The sequence below is a fragment of the Hylaeus volcanicus genome, chromosome 1, assembly GCF_026283585.1.
Source record: "Hylaeus volcanicus isolate JK05 chromosome 1, UHH_iyHylVolc1.0_haploid, whole genome shotgun sequence".
Lineage (NCBI taxonomy): Eukaryota > Metazoa > Arthropoda > Insecta > Hymenoptera > Colletidae > Hylaeus > Hylaeus volcanicus.
The window spans coordinates 3,684,686-3,705,579 of record NC_071976.1 but is presented as its reverse complement, the minus strand read 5'-3'; the positions used below and the strand labels follow the sequence as shown (position 1 = coordinate 3,705,579).

Here is a 20,894-nt window from a genome sequence, read left to right as displayed (position 1 = left end):
GCGGACGCCGAGTGGCGCTAATAAAAATTAAAAAGTCTAATTGCGAAAGGTCGTCGTTGCGGAATTAAGACTTCTATCAATTTCTTTCGCGAACGCTGCTCTATCCTGCGTAAAGTAAAACGAACGCCATTCGCGCGTATTGTATTTAATAAAAAAAAAAAACATAGAAAAATATTTTAGATTTTATTCGATAACAAAATCGTTGAAGAAGATGGAAGTTGATGCAATTACGAAAGCGATTATTCTGGGCATCCCGGAGTCAGAGCCGTGGCAAACAGTCGTGCACACGCGTTTCCTGGCACCCCATTTAAATTGAAACTGAGATTGATACAACATCCCCTTAAATCGAAAGCACGCCTCATCCCCGATACTTAAATCGTCCTCCGTCTGTACCGTCGCTTCCTTAATTCGATTTTCAACAGGAAAGACAACGGCCACTGCAATCTCCTACCGTGACTTTCACTCCTCCTCCAGCCTGTATCCGATTCGTTCGAATATTGAATTCCCGACCGAACACATGGAACGGAAACGACGGAACGGGATCTCTCGCGTAGGTACAAATGGCACGCTGGGGTGGTGTTACGATGAAATATGCTCACCCCTTCCGTACAAACGCGATCTGCACTTTTCACTCTCAGCCCTCAGGCCCCCGAGAAGGAGCCAATGGTATCTAAATCACTTCAAATCGAATATATACACTCCCATAGTACGGATTTCAACTTCATATTTCGTTGTCTAGAGTTCCTCGTGGTATGACTTCGAAGAAACCACCCATGGGCTGTTCAGCCGCACTTGAAATTTTTTTTTATTAGCGTAGTTAGGTATCGCATCGAACGAAGACATCGCTTCCTCCGTGGGAACCTTAGTTCCAAGTCTGTTCTAATTCTAAGTGTTCGAGTGTATCCCCTCCACCAAATAATTATCGAAGTTTTATTAATTCTTCTGTTCAGCAACCCTTGAAATTTTGTTTCGAGTATGCGTGGCGAGTTTAAAGACCGCCTGGCGACATTTGCACTTTGCAGCTTCCACGGAGGCTGTGGATGTCAGGGTTTCCGCGTCTGTGACGAACAGACAAGCGGTGCGAGGGTGGAAGGACCTGACAGCAGGCTGACAGTCAGATTTGTACATTTTAAGTACCGAGTCCTCTCCCCTCGCGCGATAAATAACACTGTAACTTTTCTGCGAGAGTGATAATTAAATCGAGACGATTCGGGCGTCCAGTGAGGCCTTTCTCGCTCCAAAAAAATATTACTTTATAGTTAAAGCACTAGACGAATAATTCTCGTCCGTGATCTGTTACAGTTCGCCAAGCAAACAATTCTATCGTACTATCTTTCACCCTTGAATACAACGGCTGGATTCTCGGGGGACGCGAAAAATATTTCCGGCGTTAACATTCTCAGCTGATGAAGGCAGAAGTATTCGAAGGTAATTCCCAAAGGGCCATCATTTGTTCACGACGATAAGTCGACTCCTGAATCGTTGTCGTTAAAGGGCTACGGGCCGACGGTATTCTTCGCTCCAGCGCTTGTGTCGGCGGATCACGTTCGCCTGGGCCACGGGGATTGTAAAAATAAAGGAAATTTATTCGCGTAATTTTAGTGGGTGCCAGAGGAGAGCGTGTGTCGGGGCGTCCCCGGCTGTTCGGGCCCGCCCCCGAACAGACAACGAAGCACCCGATGCCGGGGGTTGCACTGGAGAGTGGCAATATAGTTTCCCTAATGGCGTTTAAAGAAATTTTAAAAAGACGATATTAAGAATGTGACTACGGCGGAAAGGAGCCCGAGGAAGGAACTCGAGGTGGAGAGGTTGGGCAACCGGTGGACGAAGAGGAAAGTACATGGGCGAGGGTGAGACCAGGTTTCGCAGAGGGTGGTAGGTTGAGGAGAGGTACTCCAGGGGGGTAGTACGAGCCTGGTTAATCGCCGTAAGACAACCGGAGAAATGAGCGAACAGTAACGCGGGGTTGAGTCGGTTCCTTCTTTTCTCGGCTTGGGGTGGGTGGGGCTGGGGTGGAATTTAAAGGAGTGTCGAGTGTCGGGGCAGGGGGAGAAAAAAACGCGAAGAAATTAAAGATGAACCTTCAGTGAAATGGGGCGTGAGTTTATAAGGACCCTCCGTTTTCGAGACACCCAAGCTACTTCCTTTGCGTTTTATGTCCGAGGCGAGTGCCATCTCGTCGGCTCGATCGTGCCAGCTTGGAAATAAAACGCGTTCGTATTGTTGTTATCCCTGGAAACACGACTAGGGGATCGCGACGTGTACTCAAAGTCAGAGAAATTGAGCTGGAAGCGACAAATCGAGTCTCGTGGCGATCACTGATTTATTATTGATTCACTGTGGTTGTGGTCTTCATCGAATCGGCGATTGACGTTCTTCTTTTTTTTTTTAATTATTTCAAATAAGGTCACGTCGCCTCACAAGATTATTAACGACCACGCGAATGGTTAAGATTTGATTGCAATTTATCCAACAGCTATGTTTCTATTTGGTAGGTTGGAATAATATCATCGGTGAACGTTTTTTTGAATACTCGATTCCAAGAGCAAACAAAATAAATTCGTTAATCATTCGTCAACGCGAGCGATTGCTTAATTCCAATCGGACGACTCGAATTCATCGTTCCTTTGCAGCGGTTGCTATAGCAGTGTTTGCCAGCAGCAGTCACCCTCCAAGTGGAGGCAGTACCTTCTGAATACAAAATATCAATCAGCTGGCACGGGAGGGCTGCGCGAGAAAAATACTCGGTAATTACGACAAGCTCCCTTTACTATCCTCCGACCCCCAATCACCGTTACCTCGATTACTTTCCGAAGATGGAGACGTCGATTTCCTTTAAAAGTTTCGCCTCGAACGTGAAACGTTCTTTCTCTTTGAGTGTCGTTTTAATTTTATAGAAACCTAATGCAATCGAAGAATTTTCACTAAGGAAGTCTAAACAAGCCTAGACAGAATTCGTGAATTTTGGTCTGGTTGTAACTCAATAAAAAATTATTAAAAACGTTGCATCACATAGTTTTCAATTGTATAGGAGCAAACTTTATCTTTGTAAATATTTTCACGAGTATTTGTCCGGCACTCAAAGTATTGAATAAAAATATCACCACCAGCTCATCAAGTCTTCTCGATTAAATAAATTATATCGCCAGTGTATTAAATCATCGGCTCCGTTGGTGGATGCCGTCGAAAAGACGAAACTCATTTCCGCGGTATCGTCGTCCGTTGCGGGAAGCATACAATATTCCGGTCGTAAGTTTCGGAGGCCATTTTCCTTTCCACGCATCCTGGTCGTCCCCTTCGAGGTCAGAAAATCCACGTTCCAGCGTACAAGGGGGCGCGGTATTATAACGAATCCTCGCGGAAATTAAAGGAAGGACCTTTATGTATTCTCTCGAGAATTCATACGTAGCCGGTTAATTACGAAATTCAAATTAACACAAAAAATGGGAGATCTGGAGGGGTGTTGGGGGGTGGTCGGAGGGTGGCCGACGTTTTTTAAGGATCTCCCTTTTTAAGGCTACGGGCTCGCCTACTTATTACGTTTCTCGGTAGCTCCGCTGGCAGTCTGGCAGTCGGTTATTTACCTACTCGAGGTTTTAATTACCTACCCCCTAGCTCTACACCGGACAGAAAAGTAATCTTGGAAGTATGTGAAAGCGAGCACAGAATTTACGTAACGGACGTTAGGAACAAAGTAGGTATATTGGCCTTAGCCAAGCACTTTTCTTCGTTAGCATGAAATAACGTCTGTAGAAATAATAACAATTCCGCCGTATTACGAGGCTGCCGGTGCAACACTTGAATTTTTTTTAGACGAATTCGTATAATTTCACGATTACACTGGCGGCCAAAAATTTGTAATCACTGCGCGAATTGAGAGAAACGGAATGCTTTCAAGTAAAAAATTGCGGAAGTTATCATTTGTCAAAGGATTAACGAAGAACACGTTATACGTTCTTTTTTTTTTTCAGCGTGCTAGCGTCTTTTTCATTCGATCGTTTCGATCCCTCGAGGAACGCCAGATGCATCGGAAGTTTCGCGGTACGAGTTGTATCGACATTACGGGCATCGTAAAAAGTTATAGTTACATTATAATAAGCCGCGGGGGTGAGAAGACGGGCGAACAAACGAAAACGACTCAACTCGTGTTTATATATGGATGTAAATTCCTTGGAAATGCGCGAAAGGGCGCCAGGAGTCGGCGATTTATCGGGATGTAAAGGAGAAAGTCCTGATTATTGGTACGTTTAAGGGCTCGTAACGTCGAGGCGAAACGACTTCGAAAACCTTGCGAAACTGTGGCCTTTCTGATCCTTGGAAACTGTTCCACGCGAACGTTTTGTTCGCTAATAAAAAGTACCAGCCGCGGGTAGGCTACACCGATCCGTATTATCAGGAAGATTAAATTTAGCTCTCTCTCTCTCTCTGTTTGGATCTATCATACATTAGCATGAGCGTCTCTAAAATTCGCTAAGGTGACAAGAATAAAACTGACCAACGCGGTAAGAAATAAAAATACCGTCATACCATTTGTAAATTCCCCGAAGCAGCGAGCGAATGGCTCTTACGGACCCTTCGGTTCGTGAAACGTGTTCGAAAAAAAATCCAACGCGGTCTGTCTCGCCAGGTTTTATTTATAAACATTAAAAACGACGCGTCGCTCAGCGGAACACTCAATTTATCGCCAAACCAGCGAAAATACATATTTAAATTGCCGGTTTAGTGAATGCCCTCGTCGAATGCGTGAATTATGTTCTGTCATTATGTTCCGTTGCCGCTGGTGCGAATATTTCGGCACGGTTTTTTACGAAGAGCGGTGAAAGCGTCGCTGCATCCCCCTCGCGGCAAAAAAATATGTGCTCGACAATTTTTTTTTTGCGTTTTTTTTTTCAGAATCCTCTGCCATCCCTCGTACGTTTCTACGGACGCGTGTTATCGCGATCGTAACGACGGGGGACCAGCGGAGTACGCATCGGACGTGCGTTGCGACGATTTTGGAAAATAAAGTTTATCGCCTTCGCGGCCTCGCAGCACTCCACATAATGGGTTGTCTGCTCGAAAATGTGAAAAGTATTACATCGTTGCTCGTAGATTTCAACGTAATTTTTATGGAGTCGCGTCGACTCGATGCGTCCGCGAATACGATGGGGGCGCGTTTCGGGAACGAATCTACGACTTCAAATGCCGATGCATTATTTAGATATTTCAGGCTTTAGTCGTAGTTTTTCGTGGTTGATACGAACTGAGTGTAATTTCGATGAAATACTCCCAAGTTTCGCCGGGATCGTACCTGATTCCTTCGTGGGAGCTTGACCCTTTAAGAGTGCGTTACTTGAACGGTCGAGTTTGAAAAAATCATCTTTTAGACGAGACGAAACTTTTTTATATTTACAGTTTATCCATATGACGTTTAGTTTCAAAAATAAACATTGAAAACTTAGAAGTTCTTTTTTCTGAAATTCACTTATATCTTCAAATGTGATTTTTATTTTTGAACCGGAACGTCGTATGAATAAATTGTAAACACAAAAGAGGTTCGTCTTGTCACTATATAAGGGGATATTATTTTAATAATTGATTTGGTGAATTGAAATATTTTTCTGAGCCTTTGTTAAAGGGCTAACGATTATTCTCGGAAAGGTTTGAAAGATACATGCGAGTTGAAGAGTACCGAAGAGGCTACTTATTGAAAGCATTCCCAGCTTCCCTCTCGATGCGATTGGTGTGTCGAACGCGTGATGATTAAATACGGTGGCGCAACAATGAAATAAAATTGGAGTGGCTGAAGGAAAAACGGCGTGAAGAACGACGAGCCAGCGAACGAACGGCTGGGTGAGCAACGTCTGGCTTGGCCCTCGAGCAGTAAATCCAGAAACGGTGTTACGGGGCGGCCCCCGGGAGATAATGCGCAATCATTTCGGAATGGAAATTAAAATCAGATGATGAATCCTAACGATGCCGTTTATTATTTTAATTTTCCGCGAAGGCCGCGCCAACGTGGGCTAGCAACGGCTCCTACAGACGTCTCCGGCGCACTGGTAACTCGAGTTCGAGACACTAAATTACCTTCCTATTAGCCGTATAATTACAAGATGGCCCCGGTAATTTCCGTTTATTCCGACTTCGTCTCGCCGAACGGGGCTTTATATTACGCGCTATAAGCTCCTGCCGCCTAAAAGGAACGCGCGTCTCGAATTTTCCTTATCGTCCTCGTTAAGCGCGATTTTCATTGGGAATTACGCGTCGACGGGCATCAATACCAAGGTGGAAAGTCGAACGCAGTAGGTCTGATGAGCAGAATTTTTATGCGTTTATAGGGAATTTATTATAGCAAGGAACTGCAGAATTTTCAGGGCTAGATAGCTTCGATATCGAAGCTCTCTCAGGATGTCTTTTATATTCTCGTGTGTTCTTCAGAATGTGACCCTCGGGAAGTTCTGACTACAAGGAATAATATGCACGAAAGCTTCGAATCTAAAATGACGCAAGTATTTTCCCCATTTAAAAAAAAATGACACATCTTCTCGTCTACTACTAATAGCATGGTCAGCCAAATCCTACACGAAACACCTCCCTTCCTTGTGCAGGCGCGGGTCTTAAAGGTGGGAAACTTTGAAATACCCCGAGAAAGGCGTCTGATTGTGTACGGTTAGGTAAGTGACTAATTAACATTACAACTACCCGTTAGGAATCTCTAGCTGTCGAGGCAGCATTGCTGATGTTCCGGCGTTGTTTGTAGCCGCGTAATTTAAGTGTGCCACCGAAGACACGGTTTCGCCATGCGACGCCGGGCATTATCATGGTAATTTGTTAGAAACAAACATTATAATTCCAGGGCGGGGAGGAAGCGAGGCTGAGACCGCGACGGTAGTCTTGGGTTGAAGAGGAAAGGCTGTCCGCGGAGGTGGCGAGACTGAAGAAAAGTGGGAGGCGTTGGGGTTGGCGCTTTGGTAGGAACGGGCAAGGGTTAAGACTTGGTACCCAAGTTTAAAGGCGTAAGATCTACCGTGTTTTGGACAGTGTCCATTGTTTCAGGGTGATTTATTAGAGACGGCGTCGCTGGCTTCGCCCGACGCAGCGAAGACCAAGCTAAGATGGTGCTCTATGCCACATAACGGTGGCGGGATTTATATCCTGGTCCACAACCAAAACGCCATTATATCCTGGCTGTCCCGGAACCCCTTCTCGCTGCGAGGATAGCTAGACTCGAAGATCCTCCCCGGAATCGTCCTTGTATTTGATTCGGAACAATAAACTTCGGACTGATATTGCTGGACAATATGAAAAAGTTTCCTCTTATCACTCTCTGTACGGCAATATTATTCTAATAATTGACTCAACAAACATAAACATTTCTCTGAGCCTAAATTTCGAGGATATACGTATACGCCCTTTGCCAACGGTTAATAAAACGATTGTCCATCAACATATGTGACGTAGATTGGTCAATTACCGAGGGCTAACTTCCTCCATTGCTTCCGCGATAGCGAGAATAGTTTACTCCCGCCATTCTAGTATATTTGCCCATATAAATACCTGTTGCAGCCTGCAGTTTCACTTCGGTTCAAAGTTCGTAGCCGATACTAGAATCGGGTAACCCTGCTATACATTTTCAACTGTTTTACAACAAGACGATACATCAAACATTCGCCGCGACTCTAATACTCGATATTAAACGAGAGTAAAATAAACATAAAGCAAAAGAATCTTTCGTAGCAGTTCGAAAATTCCCGAAATCTTTGGTCGAAGAAAGTCAAAGCGGGACAGGACCCTGGAGGGCAGAGAAGTGGGTGCGAGAAAGAGAAACAGGCTGAACGTGCGCCTTCAAGCTGAGAGCGAGTAGTAGGGGGATGAACTCAAGCAGCCACTACTAAAATTCGTGCTGCTGTGCCACTTCCTGCGCGAGGTAGGACCGTGGAATTATTAGATATGCAACCACGACGGCTGGCCTCCTACCGGCATTATTAAACTTAGTTATGAATGCCCATTAAAACTGTAAAGGAAATGCATTAGCCTGCCAAGGTATTCTAGGGCTGACAAAGCCACCCCCCGCGGAACGTGAGCCACTTCGCCTACGCGCTTCGACCCTCGTTCGTTGGAAAACTCCATCGGATATCTGAGGCAATCGAGTAACCACCATGTTTCTTTTGTCGTTGACTGAACATGGATTTTTAAATAATCACTAGGTCGAAGAATAAGAAATCCTTGCGATATTAGAAAGGACGATCTTAATTAGACGAAACCCTACACAATTTTTAAAAGACATTTCTCAACTCGCTAAAAGTGAAGGGTGGAGTAGATGAGAGGAGAATAGATGATCTCAATTTTTCCTCGACGAAACCGTAAATTTGAAGAAAACATTTTCCAAGCCACTGAAAGTGGGGGTAGAGTACCGCAGTTGAATCGGACATCCCCCATTGACAAGAGTAAACGAAGTAAACGACCCCTGCTCGCGAAGATTCCGCGATACTGCATAAAGGATAGGCCGAAGTCTCCAAGAAGCCTCCTGAAGGGGTTATTAGCGCGGAATTATTGTCATTGTGGGAGTTGCAGCCCTTTCACCGCTCATAGACTATACACGCGGCGATAATAGAGAATACGCGAGGATGGGGATGTTGCGTGCACGCTTAGTTCCTTCCGAGACGAAGGGCGTTTCGTATTTTAACGGGCAGCATCGACAATAGACCGCGTTGTTCTCATACACGACTTCCAGAGGGAGATAAAGACGCTAGTTTTGGGCGAGAGGTACATTCGTACATTGTTGTAGATTAGAAGCATACCTTAACACGAGCCATCTTCAAGAGCTTCGATGCAAACATACCCAGAAATCAATGTCGCCATTCATTGAAATCTAACAAGAGTTATAGCTCAATAAAATAAAAGAAGATACGAACAAGATAGAGTACATCCTACTCTCCTTCTTTTAGGGTTGCGTTCCTCGTTCTACCCTAATTCTAGACCCGCGACGCTGCAGGGGACCCCAATGCGCGATGGACAGAGAAAGAAGCCGCGACACGGGAGAAAATGTATCCGTGGTGGAACGAAATATGCATGCCAGAACGGAGAAAAACAGAGAAAGGGTATGAGCTGGCCCATGTCTACCACAAAAGCCATTGTCCGCCACTTACTGCATTCGTCGAGGCTTCCTCTCGCCCTGGCAGCTCTGTCCACAGCGCACGCAGGCTCCCGTGCTACCAATGTAAAACACTTTCCGTGAATTTTATTGCCGCGGGTACCTGGTCGTACACATCCACGTACAGGACCACCTAATCCGCGTCCAGGAACTGACGGGACCACCCTTCGCGTTTGCTTACACGCACGTCGCGAATACACGTGGTGCAAGGGAAACATTTATCGCGATTGCGTCGTACTCGATTCTCTGTACGTTCTTCTGTAGGATGATACACACGTGAAACGATTGCGCTTTTTTAAACAAGGATCACTATCGATACCAAGCATCCTAGGATGAAGTTTGAGGAACGTTAATAAATAGGTTAAATAGAAGTACAGGAATGGGTAGCAAAAAATAAGATAATCAAGTACTACTACTCTTCGCAGTCTATTGCTTTCTAAGACTTGATATCAAAGGGTAGCATTGATTTTTCGAAAGAGGGATTTGGAGTTCGATAGATGAACCACTGATTCCAGTAACGAGGAATTAAAGTTCCATTAGTATTATCTCCTCCTTTCCCCAAAATATGCGTCGTACAGTTAGGAACCGGATAAGAAATAATATTTTTCGTAAATCCAACCGTGAAATCCAGTACGATCCCGCGATCGTCGGATCAGAGTTTGTCGTTCTAGGGTGCAGGAAGTGATTGCGCGTTGAAGTCGACAACCAAGACCCAGAAGAAGTCCTGTTATCTTGACAACAGGAGCGGGCGATTCGTTAGAGCGGCGGTAAATTCGCGAATTAAAGAACTTATTCCATTTGGGCAGCCAAAGGGGTGTGAACGCTTCCTCGTTCGTATTATCTCGCGTCGAGCGAGAAGAACAAAAAGGGTGCGCAGGTGGAGAGGGTGGGTTGGCTGGCAGAAAGGCCAGGACGAACGACGGGAGGGAATAACCTGTACGAACGGGGAAGGAAGACGGAGGGAGAGAACAGAGAAAGGGACAGAGAGGACACGTTTAGACGTTCGTTCCGCTGGTAACAAAGATAACTCTATGCAATAAAAATGATTCAAAGTTTCCCGGGGCGGATGGTGGTTCCGATGGCGGAGCGGTTGACAATAGCGCGTCTTTGTCTCCACCCCACACCCCGATGCTACCTCGCTGCCTCTTTCGCCCACCTCGTCGCCCCCTTCTACTGTACCTCGTCCGTATCCTGCGACACCTATCTTCCGGTTTAAAGTCCCACCGTGCGCGCCAGGGAGGAACCTCGCTAACTTTTATTATTTACGACCGATATTTCAGTCGGCCAACGCGCGTGCACATAGCGGCCGTAAAGTGGCCCTTGGCGTTACCAGCGATTGTTCAATTCAATTGGCTCTTAGAAAAAGTTCGAAAAACCCCCCGCGGACGCGGACACTTCCGTGGACGATCGTCCTGATTCGCGCTACCAGGCTGGTTGCTGCTGATTCGGGTCTTATCAACTCTAAACCGCCTAGGTTCGGTAAGATATGCGCCCCTATAGGCTAGGGATAGTTCGCTTAGGTCACCCACCATGTGAGAACCTACGGAACCTTCGAATTTGACAATGTAACGAAATGAAAATCTCGAGAATTGATGACGTTAATGCGATGGGGCCATAAATAATAATAACTGAGAGCTACTTGCAGAAATGTAGTTTCGAGATATTCTTGTGACCATTTTTACTACGATTACACGTGATAAATTGATTATAATAAAAAAAAGTGACTGTAGGACTCTAGAAACTGATAATTTTGTACTTTTTGGTATCGAATAGTCCGGAAAACTGACAAAATTCGGTCCTACATGTAGTGCTTTGTTGTTCAGTTAGAATACGAGTGTCTCTGAACTGTGAATCGTAAACAGTTTGCATGTTTTGATAAGAAAGAACAGGAAGACTAAAAGCATCGAGTTGAATAAGTACCAGGAAGCATCCTATCCCACTATTTTCGATATCGACAGCGGAAAGAAGAACTAAAATTCCATGAAAGGCCGCGAAGATTACAGGGTAGCTAGTTCTCGGTACGTTCCCGTTATCAAATCAATGGTCGAGCAAGCGATGATCGGTCCCTGAAGGGTGAGAGGACAGGACCGCCCCCAAGGTAGGGTAGACTCTTTATCTACCTAGCTACGAATACCCATACGTAACCCGGTGAAGGGTCTGAATTTGCATTTTATTCGCAGTTGTGGACCGCGGGTCCGTGGGTAACGTTTCTCCTCGGTACGGACATTTATTTTAATTAAATTACTCCGGAGCGTCGAACAACCCATTTCCTATAAATTATCCCCTCACCGGTCTTTTGGTCTCTGGCGTGCACGCGCGCGCGCCTGGCCAGGCATTAATGTACCCGCTGATCCCACGGTACCATTGAAATGAAATAAAAGCACAAGCGAGAACGAAACGTTCTGCCCATTCTCAACGCTCGCGAGTCCGCCATGCCGCTTCCCTTTCATTTACCACGTAATCATTTTCCACTAGCGCGCGTATGTATCTACACCGATTAACCCGCGGGACGGGTTCTGTATATATTGGTATCGCGGCCCATAATTTCACCCGGGGTTTAATCGTCCCGAATCAATTGTTCACTCGAGAAAACGCTCGAGCGGTAATCGTCGTTAAGCGAACACACCGCGCAGTGGTAATGGCCCTGGTTATCGAGGAACTTCTCCTTAACGAAGGTCGGAATGCCATTATCGTTTCTATACAACGGTTAACGCCTTGGGAGTTAACTATCGGATTGACGAAAATTTCACGACTCTTTTGGATACTCCAATTTGGATAGAACCGTGGAGTAAACGTTGGCTTTATATTTGTTTCTAAAATTTGAGTAAGATACTTGGAGGTCACACCTGGAAGCCTCTATTTAAAATTTGGTTTCTCTACATTAACCCTTTCAACTTGGCTGTTTTCTACTTTCATTGTATTTATTTCTCATTGAGAAATTAATTGTATCGAACTAGGGATGGCTATAAGTCAAAGGCTATAGCCAGATACGAAGCGCAAATGATATTCATGTTTTTAATATATGTTCTTGTGAGTACGAATTGTAATTTGGCCAATGACAACCTGATATATTCACTGGGACATACATGTCTCAATAAGGTTGGAAGGGTTAAAGCTCATACAATGGTTTAAATACATTTAACACATACTGCGAAGAAAGACAGTTGTAAAAATCATGGTCAAAATGACCACTAACAAAAATCACAGATATAAAATGTGGATAATAGCGAAATTAAAAAACTTACCATGATTTCTATCTCCTCAAACGAATTATTATACCGTCTTATTATCTATACTCGTGTATTACTTATGATTTCGAGAACGTTATCAATAAGACGCCACTCGATTATTTATCAATGTATGTACACAAACGGAGCACCTACAACTTTAATTAACAGATAAACTACAGCGATAAATTTCCATTTTTAATACCGCGCGCACTTGTAATACAGAAATGGAGTACGAACGTTTGCGCGGGTTTTCGCGCACCGTTGTCGAGGTTAGGTTCCAAGCAACGAAATGTACACGAAGCCACGCTGTATTCGCGTTTGTAATTTACAGGTCAACGACAGATAGAATTGCATAATCGTTTATAAAGCTTAATTGCATACCTGATAAGAAACGCCTCCTCCAATTTTACCATGCGTGGCAGCAACGTTTAACGTCAGCACAGAGTAATCTTCAGCGTCCCATACATATAACACGTTGTCACGTATTTCTAAGATGTTCCGAGTGTCCTTTATGTTCTTTGGCAAATGCTTCTTCAATTCCTCGACCAAACTGCTTTCGATTAAACGTAGTGGATCCATTATGGAGCGAAACAGGGTTATAACAACACGCAACGAGTTTACCGATGACAACAACGAAGTTCAGCGACAGGAATGGTGACGCGCAGGGCAGCCAACTTCGTAAAATTGAAGAGGTGTGGCGGCACTGTCCGGTACGCACTTCACTCTACTGGATACCTTTTGGCGGAACTTTCCTTCGATGCTGTGCGCTCTGAATTTATTTAGAAGAAAGAATTGTTTATTCGAAGTGGCAGTCCAGGAGACTTCTCGCAGATCTATTGTGAATAACGTATTGCCATGCAACAAATAATTTGTAATTATATTTACTAAAAGTACTGCGCGACGAAGCGCGTCGATTCCAAAATGTCGTTGCAATCAGAGCAATTTGATTCTCAATACTTTGTACGAGCAAAGAATGTATGTCCCGCGTTGATTAAACATCCTTTTAATCAAGGATTATTCGTTAATTTCTTGAATTCGTATTACGTTGAGTGATATTTCATTTACGATCTCCCTCGACGACAAATGTCGAATAGAATTCGATGTACGAATACAATCGTGTATTATTAATAAAGCCAAATGACCATAGGTGGCGTAGTTAGGATTTGTATTTACGATACAATTTCGTTAGGTGTGCGACTTAGATCGTATTTTTGCATAAAAAAAATAACTTCAAAAGAGATAGAGAGAAAAAACAATTATTTTTCGTACCTTGAAGGCCCCGGAGGGATTCGAACCCTCGATCTCCTGTTTACTAGACAGGCGCTTTAACCAACTAAGCCACGGCGCCGATGAGAAATTCCGCTTTATATACATTTCATATCCACGTAACCACTAACTAATAATTTATATTTTTTTTCTTCAGGATAACATTCTAGTTTAAAATTATTTTTAAACTCCTCGAAAATAATAAAAATTAGGGCACAAGTATGGCCAAAGTTCGCACGAATTTATTCTTGCATTGTTGTCCTGGATTGTTGTTATTACTTTTTGCATTTTAATCTCAGAGGGCAGTATGCAATTTATTTTTCAAATGAAGGGTTTCGAATTCGATAAATGTATCCAGATTGATTCCAGCGATAAAGAAATTGAAATTCTATCGTTAATTCTTCCTTTTCCCAAAAAATATACGTCGTATGGTCAGGAATTAGAGATGAAATAATTCTTTTTGTAAATATAGGAAGTTTAGTTGATAGATATGTTTGAGAGTTTAAAGAACAAAATTAAATCGCCCCCGGGTGGGCTCGAACCACCAACCTTTCGGTTAACAGCCGAACGCGCTAGCCGATTGCGCCACGGAGGCGTTGTGTCTCCAGACTGCTTATAAGAGTAATAGTATTGGATTATCTTTTTTTTGCTCAACCATCTCGTTCCCGTAGTTCTGTTTAATATTTAATCCATCTATGGGACAGCGTTTCTGAAATTTTGTCCAAGCTGGGATCCTCGGTCAGCTAGAAGTCATTCGAATAACTAATTGTTGACAATAGAGTTTCTGCTGGCGCAGTTTCTGGTGAAACGTTTAGAAATTACTGAAAAAATATGGATCGAACAGATGCGTAGAACTAAGAGTGCCTTGGTAACGAAACATTAGTCCCTGTGTCGAGTGTGAAAGAAGGGCTGCGTTGGAAGAGAACGATAATGCGCGGCGTGCTAACCGGGAAATAGTCTGGCAGTTGTGTTGAAGCTATATACGGTTAATTAAATGGGGTTGGCTCATTAGTAACTGTCTATATGCAAGGCGATGGCCGAGACGCGATTGGAGGGTGGTCCCAAGGTGATTTATCCGTCACGATGGATCGCAGATGTTCGACTGGTACGTGGCATGGGTCGCCACAATGCTGTAACGAGCAGCGCGTTTCGTTTATATGCATGCATAATGAAATCGTGTGCCCATTTTTTTTATGATGAATCGACGATGATTATCGCTGCGCGACATGCGTGGCATCGTCCAACTAAGACCCCAAAACACTAAACTACGTTGTAGGAATGGTATGAAGTTGTATCAGAGTTGGGCTTGAAAGTAACATTAAAAGAATCACAAGAAAAAATTATTCGTATTCTTGTAATTCAATTTCCCCGAGTAAAAAATGGTAAAAAGTTTCGAAGTCATGTTCTTCGGTCGTACGAATGGTGGTTTCGCGAATTCTTTGCGCGTTATGAGACAACACTGGATTGATACTAACATTAGACCAGGATTCTAAGAACACTTACCAAGAGAAGACACTTTGGTTTGGGCATGCTGACATTAACGGCCCGTTTAAATTGTGCGTTTAATTACAAGTAAGAGACAGTTGCCAGAAAATTTATCGGTCACCGTTACTATCCCCTTCATTCCTAATCTACGAAGCAGATACCCACGGCTAAATACAAGAGAACAAGTCCTTCGCTCGCAATAAGACGCTTCTCATTGCTTTTTAGTGGCCAGTTTCGACCAGATGGTTAGATTTATCAAACGCGTGTGCTTCCAGCCACGCTATACATATAACTAATTCCAATTGTATACATAACGTCACTGAACTTCTAGTCAGCTAAATGTTTCGGGAAGTCGTCTTGAAGATTACTTTTAACGCTTTGGCTGCTAGACTAAAACTCATGAAATCTTCATCTCGAGTTCGAGATTAGATAATTTAACATTCGTCATAGCAATTAATTTTTCAGTCTATTTAATTCACAAATTCTATTCTAATTCTAAATTTATTTTCACGATTGTCTCACTTTGGAAATTAATTTGTCTAGTTCCTTACCCAAAAATCCGGTCACTCGATTCTAGGTGATCAACGTGTTAAAAGATCTTGTTCTTGATTGGATAGACATTCACAACCAAAAATCTACCTGTTTCAAGTCGAGAGGTTTATTGGTCCTATCAAAAGTTCACAGTTCGACTCTGCCCCTCGAACACACTCGCAAACACGGATACTTCCCTTAACTTTCCCTTGCTCTAACTCTGTCTCGTCCTTCCTAACGTTTTACACGAGGAAAACTCGGTTCGATAGCAAGGTACTTTGCAAACCGCGGCGAATGTCTATGAGGAAGGTGAGCGCGTCGTGCAACAATGTAACGGGGTGAACATTGCTCACGAAATCATGACGAATTCATTCGAACTGCGAATTACCTTCCGGTCGACGGAGTTTCGCTAAATGTCCGGAAGAGGGTACATATGCAAAACGCGTGATCATCAATATTCCATCGCGGTAAACCTGGGTCAGGAATCTGGAAATTCTGTCTTGCCCCTGGTGTTTGCTTACTTCACGGGATAAATTAGAAACCGTCGATTAATCAACAATTCTGGTTCGTTAACCACGGGTTGCCTCGCGTCCTCGTTACTTTGATGTACATTTCGCGTGTGTATTATATCCTTTTTTCGCGTCGCAGTCTCGTATGCGCGACGTTGCAATTCTACTAGGCGTTCCCTAATTTCTGAAAGCTTTATTTACCTTGTTCACTCACGTTTCCTGAAGAATTCAGTAGTAGGATACTTCGGCGGAGAGGAGCGATAGGGTGTTTCGGGCACTACTGCTATATCGGCACATGATTTATCACGCGAATTCACGTATTTGTATCGACAGTCTTCGCACTGACATTTTTTAGAGAAGGTTGTGATTAATGAGAGGCACTTGGTTTAAAGACTAAGAGTTATAAATATTGCCCTAAACTGGCACACCCTGACACGCATGCAAACAGGATTCCACGTGACTAATCTACACTGTAAGAATCATCGTCGATCGTTGAGTACGGTTTTGAGACCTCGCTTCGTCTCCCTCTCCCGCCATCGATCAATAAACTAATTATCGTGAGAGTCGTGCATGTGACGGAACAAATAGCGAACACCCGATAGACAATACGTCTCAACACTCGTAGGTTATTGTGGCGTTGAAAGGGAGTAACTTATAGGGGCATTGGGAATTACCAGTTTATTATTAGGGAGATAGCATAGAGGGCCAAGATCAGGGGTTGCTGTTAATTCTCCTAACACTTGGCTCCCCGGAGAGAACACGCCGTCTTAAGACTTCCACCGTCTCAACCCATTCCGCCGTGCAGCGCCGACATCTTGAATCGCTGCCGTGTTAATTAGTACGACTTTAAACGCACCCGCATGTGGTAGCAATCAGGATTCCCTGAAATGATTTCGCTCGTTGCCCACGGAAAGATGTAATCTGTATTAATAACACCATCTGAGCAACTGGATCAGCGCTCGTAATTGAAAAATCAGCCTAGAAATAAACGCGACGAATTTTAAAGCTTCCCCCCCCCCCTCGCTACCTCGAAAAAAAAAATAATCAGGGCTCCTCGAAGAAATCACGAACAAGAATTAACAAGGGTTGCGAACCCTTGCCTTGGATTAGGTCTGAGTTAGGAAAAAAAGTAGACAACTTAGGTCTCTTCGAAGGAATCACGAAAAAAAATTAATAAGGGTTGAAAACCTTCGTCCTGGGTCGTTGTAATTCAGGTGTGCAGAATTCTGGCAGATGTGCTAGGGGGAATGAAGCTTGAAGATCGAATTTCCCCAGCGAGGATAAAACGGAGAGGAACCTGAAGGAGCCGATTGATAAATCGAAGAGACCCGAGAACAGAGCAATCTACTGTAGGAACGATGTAGCGTGGCCAGCGGACGGCTGCCAAACACGTGCGCAATTTATACAACGCGCCGGAGTATCGTAGAACGAAAAGGATTCGCCAATGATGAAAGCCAAGGGAAGACGAATCGACGACATAGCTGTACGAACCCACATTGGACGTCCTTCATACGTCAAAGCCAACTCGTCTTCCTCGGTTACCGAAAGTAGGATTTCTTAGGATTTTAAGAAGAATTTTAAACGCGACAGGATATTTCGGAGGGATTTTAAGGAAATTAATCTAAAATAAAATAATTAGCTCGAACCGCGTCACACGTCGGCCTGAATTGATTCGACCGATCGCTATTAGAGATCCAGTGAAAGCACTCGTGCTTAATGAAATGTCGGAGATAAGCGCGAGACAAATGTCCGGGCTGGTTATTGCTATTATTTCTATTTAATTAGCATGCAAATTTTCTTTATGCCGACTGGGATTGATTAACTTCGTCGTGGATTCAACGAGCCTGTCGTAGATTTTTCCCTTATCGTTTCTGTTTATTATTACCCTCTATTTAGTAACTTCTATTAAAGTGACAAATCACGTGATCTTCTATATTTCTATTCTTCCCTCTCCACGTCACGTGTTATGTAACTCGTTCGTATTCTGTCACGTCGCCACGTGTATATCACCTCATTATCCTTGTCGTGTTGCAACTGTAAATTCGTTATGCCAACGAACGCTACTCAACATTTACAAACTCGAATTGTCATCTTCTATTTCCATATAAAAGAATTAGGTACACATAACTTCGAATACTACATTATTAGAATTCATTTTCAAAAAGAAGGCAACAACTATTCTCATTCATTCTGTTAACGACTACTGTTCACGCTTGTTATTCCTCGTTGTCAAGATTCGTCGTGCAATGTTTCGATGGAGCGATTATTTCTCGAATATCGATTTCTTATTTCTCGGAATCAGCTGACAATATAATTCATCGAATATGTAATAATTTTCTATGGGCACTCGGTGTCTTGAAAGGCCTTTCATATATACTTTCGCGAATTAAAATGTGATCTTTCACGCGACGTCCGCGAATCCTCGAACGCGCGAGGCTAAAGGGAGCCCGGTTGAACCCATTTTAATCCGATTCAAGTGTCGGCAGATTATTAGTTCCCCTTTCCTTGCAAATGGAACTCGTATATCCCGGACGGCATTTTCTCGCAGAAAAAAGCTGTCGTACGTTTCCATAGGGTCGAATAAATATATACGCGGATACGTCGGAATTTCGTCGGGATGAAACGTAGGGGAAGCCGTCAGACAGACGTGCTGCAGCCAGATAGCGGAAGTAGTAGACGACGGCTTCCGATGGACTGCATTGTGTACGTACGAGTCGCATTTAACGTGTATAGGAATCTGATACGAACTCTTTTTGACGCGTCGTTTCCTGGATTCCATTTCTTTCGATCGTCGCCAGTTCGCTTCTGAACGGCTCCAACTTACCTCGAAGGGAGAAACTCGGGGATCTGCATAGCGAAAATTGATTTCGTGAAGAATGATTTTTCAAATATTTTGCGTTGTTCTGAAGTAATCGTATGTCCGTGGCTCGCGGCTTGGTAGCACAAAGTCCCTACGTTCGTAAACGGACGACTTCGGATCGAATAATCCGTGTTTGGGGGATGGAAACTTTTCGGGGGCAGTGTACGTGCAATGTTTGGCCCCAAAGGTACCGAGATTTAAGCATCCGCGATGGAATATTTTTGAAACTCCTGAAAATTCGTGTTTACACGGTGCACAATATCATTCTGGCAGCTTGATGCCACCGCGTGTGGATTTCCAGCGGGTTTGCAGAAGACAGTTTGCCCAAAGTCGGCCACATACACTGTCGGATAACGCGGGTATGGACGGTGGGTGATTCTTTAAGCGTGAAATAAATAACTCGGAGGGCTCGACCGAAAACGTGACAGGGGCGATTCTGACCCTCGGCCGTAGTCGCGTCACGTGAAAGAGAAAAAATCATGGGAGCTCGTTTTAACGCCAACAATTAAAAATAGTGTACGTATATTAATGCCCGGGTCGTCCTAGCCTGCGGCCTCATCTTTGCTCGTCTTTCACGAGCGTAAGCTCGTCTCACCTCTGTGTACAGAGATTTCATAATGCTTTATTGGAACTTGTATGTGAGTTAATGCAGTTACCGCGACGTAATTAAATTACTGTTAGGTATACGACGCAGGTCTGCGTCGAACGAAGCATACGGGGAAAAAAGTTTCATTGATCGAGGAGTAACGAAGCATTCCTTTCGCGAGGAAAGTTACAGAAATTTACATTTTTCTCCACGCTGACTTTTGTACACGTAAATCATACATCCAAATTACTTTGGATAATTTTGGTAATAAATTTAAAGTAAGTTGGTGTTTAGATTTGGGACTGAAAAACTTTCACCGTTATTTCTTCTGGTAGTAATCCATTCCATCGATATATCATAAAAATACTTTCCAAGAGGATAGAATGGTCCTTCCGATAATGGTTCGCGTGCGTGTTTTTGGGACGTCGTGGGTGACGGAATCGTTCGTGAGAGATAAATCGACAGACAGTCACGTCCTATTCCTTTGGCGTAAATGCATCTATCCACTAATGTTTCGTACTCCCCCGCAAGATACGGTCCGGGGACACTATTCATTTATACGTCGTATTCATTTATATCTCTCGGTGCGTACGGATCGTGCCAATACGTGATCGACCCTCCCAGATCATTTGTCATGGCTGTGTATCCCCACGTGCGTTAAGTATATCCGCTCGCGATGCACGCTATCCCTGCATTCGTCATAGAATCACACGACACTGGTTCGCGGTCAGCGTAATTACCACCGTATGTAATTACTTTTCACGTAAAAAGTAAGACAGTCGTTTGGTAAAAGTCAACTCCAGGGCTGACGAATTGTCTGCTGTCAACTTAATCGATTCTACTGCAAGGTTCTCATGTAGATGAAAGAAAATCTTCATAAGAATGCATTTCATTTATCAAATTCACTTGAAGTGATTCGACTAGTATCGCTGATTGAAACCTAACGAGCTACGTCGTTTCGTGTGTTTTAAACAACATCCGTGTCGAAGGAAAAATGACTATAGAGGTAACTGATTGCGCTGTTCGATATTTGCATAATGATTGCAATTACTATTACCTTACCGGACTCGTAATCTGTAATGCAGTTCGCGCGATAACCGTCGATGTGTAGGGGTCGCAAGGAAGTCTCGTTAACATCCCTGGGATTGAGGGTGTTCTCCCACCCGTTTGAAACGAGCATCGACGAAACACCTATACGCGGTGGGAGTATCGTTGCAGTTGCATAACGTCGTCGCTGTTGTTCGCATCGAACGTAAGGCAATCCCGTCCTCGAGTCGGTACAGTAGATATTGTC

The 20,894-nt window shown here is 43.9% G+C and overlaps 1 protein-coding gene and 2 non-coding genes across 4 annotated transcripts in view; all 3 read right to left on the bottom strand.

Annotated features, from left to right (window-relative positions):
- Positions 1-13,006, bottom strand: part of LOC128882667 (nuclear pore complex protein Nup88) — a 53,836-nt gene extending 40,830 nt beyond the window's left edge. For both annotated transcript variants that reach the window (XM_054134383.1, XM_054134374.1), the window contains exon 1: positions 12,745-13,006. In XM_054134383.1, the coding sequence (XP_053990358.1) occupies positions 12,745-12,942 (198 nt within the window). In that variant the 5' untranslated portion in view covers positions 12,943-13,006. The remainder of the gene's footprint in view (positions 1-12,744) is intronic.
- A 631-nt stretch (positions 13,007-13,637) lies between these two features.
- Trnat-agu (transfer RNA threonine (anticodon AGU)) lies at positions 13,638-13,711 on the bottom strand. Its single transcript has one exon. It is a non-coding gene; the product is annotated as a tRNA-Thr (tRNA).
- A 439-nt stretch (positions 13,712-14,150) lies between these two features.
- Positions 14,151-14,224, bottom strand: Trnan-guu (transfer RNA asparagine (anticodon GUU)). Its single transcript has one exon. It is a non-coding gene; the product is annotated as a tRNA-Asn (tRNA).
- Positions 14,225-20,894: the final 6,670 nt, after the last annotated feature.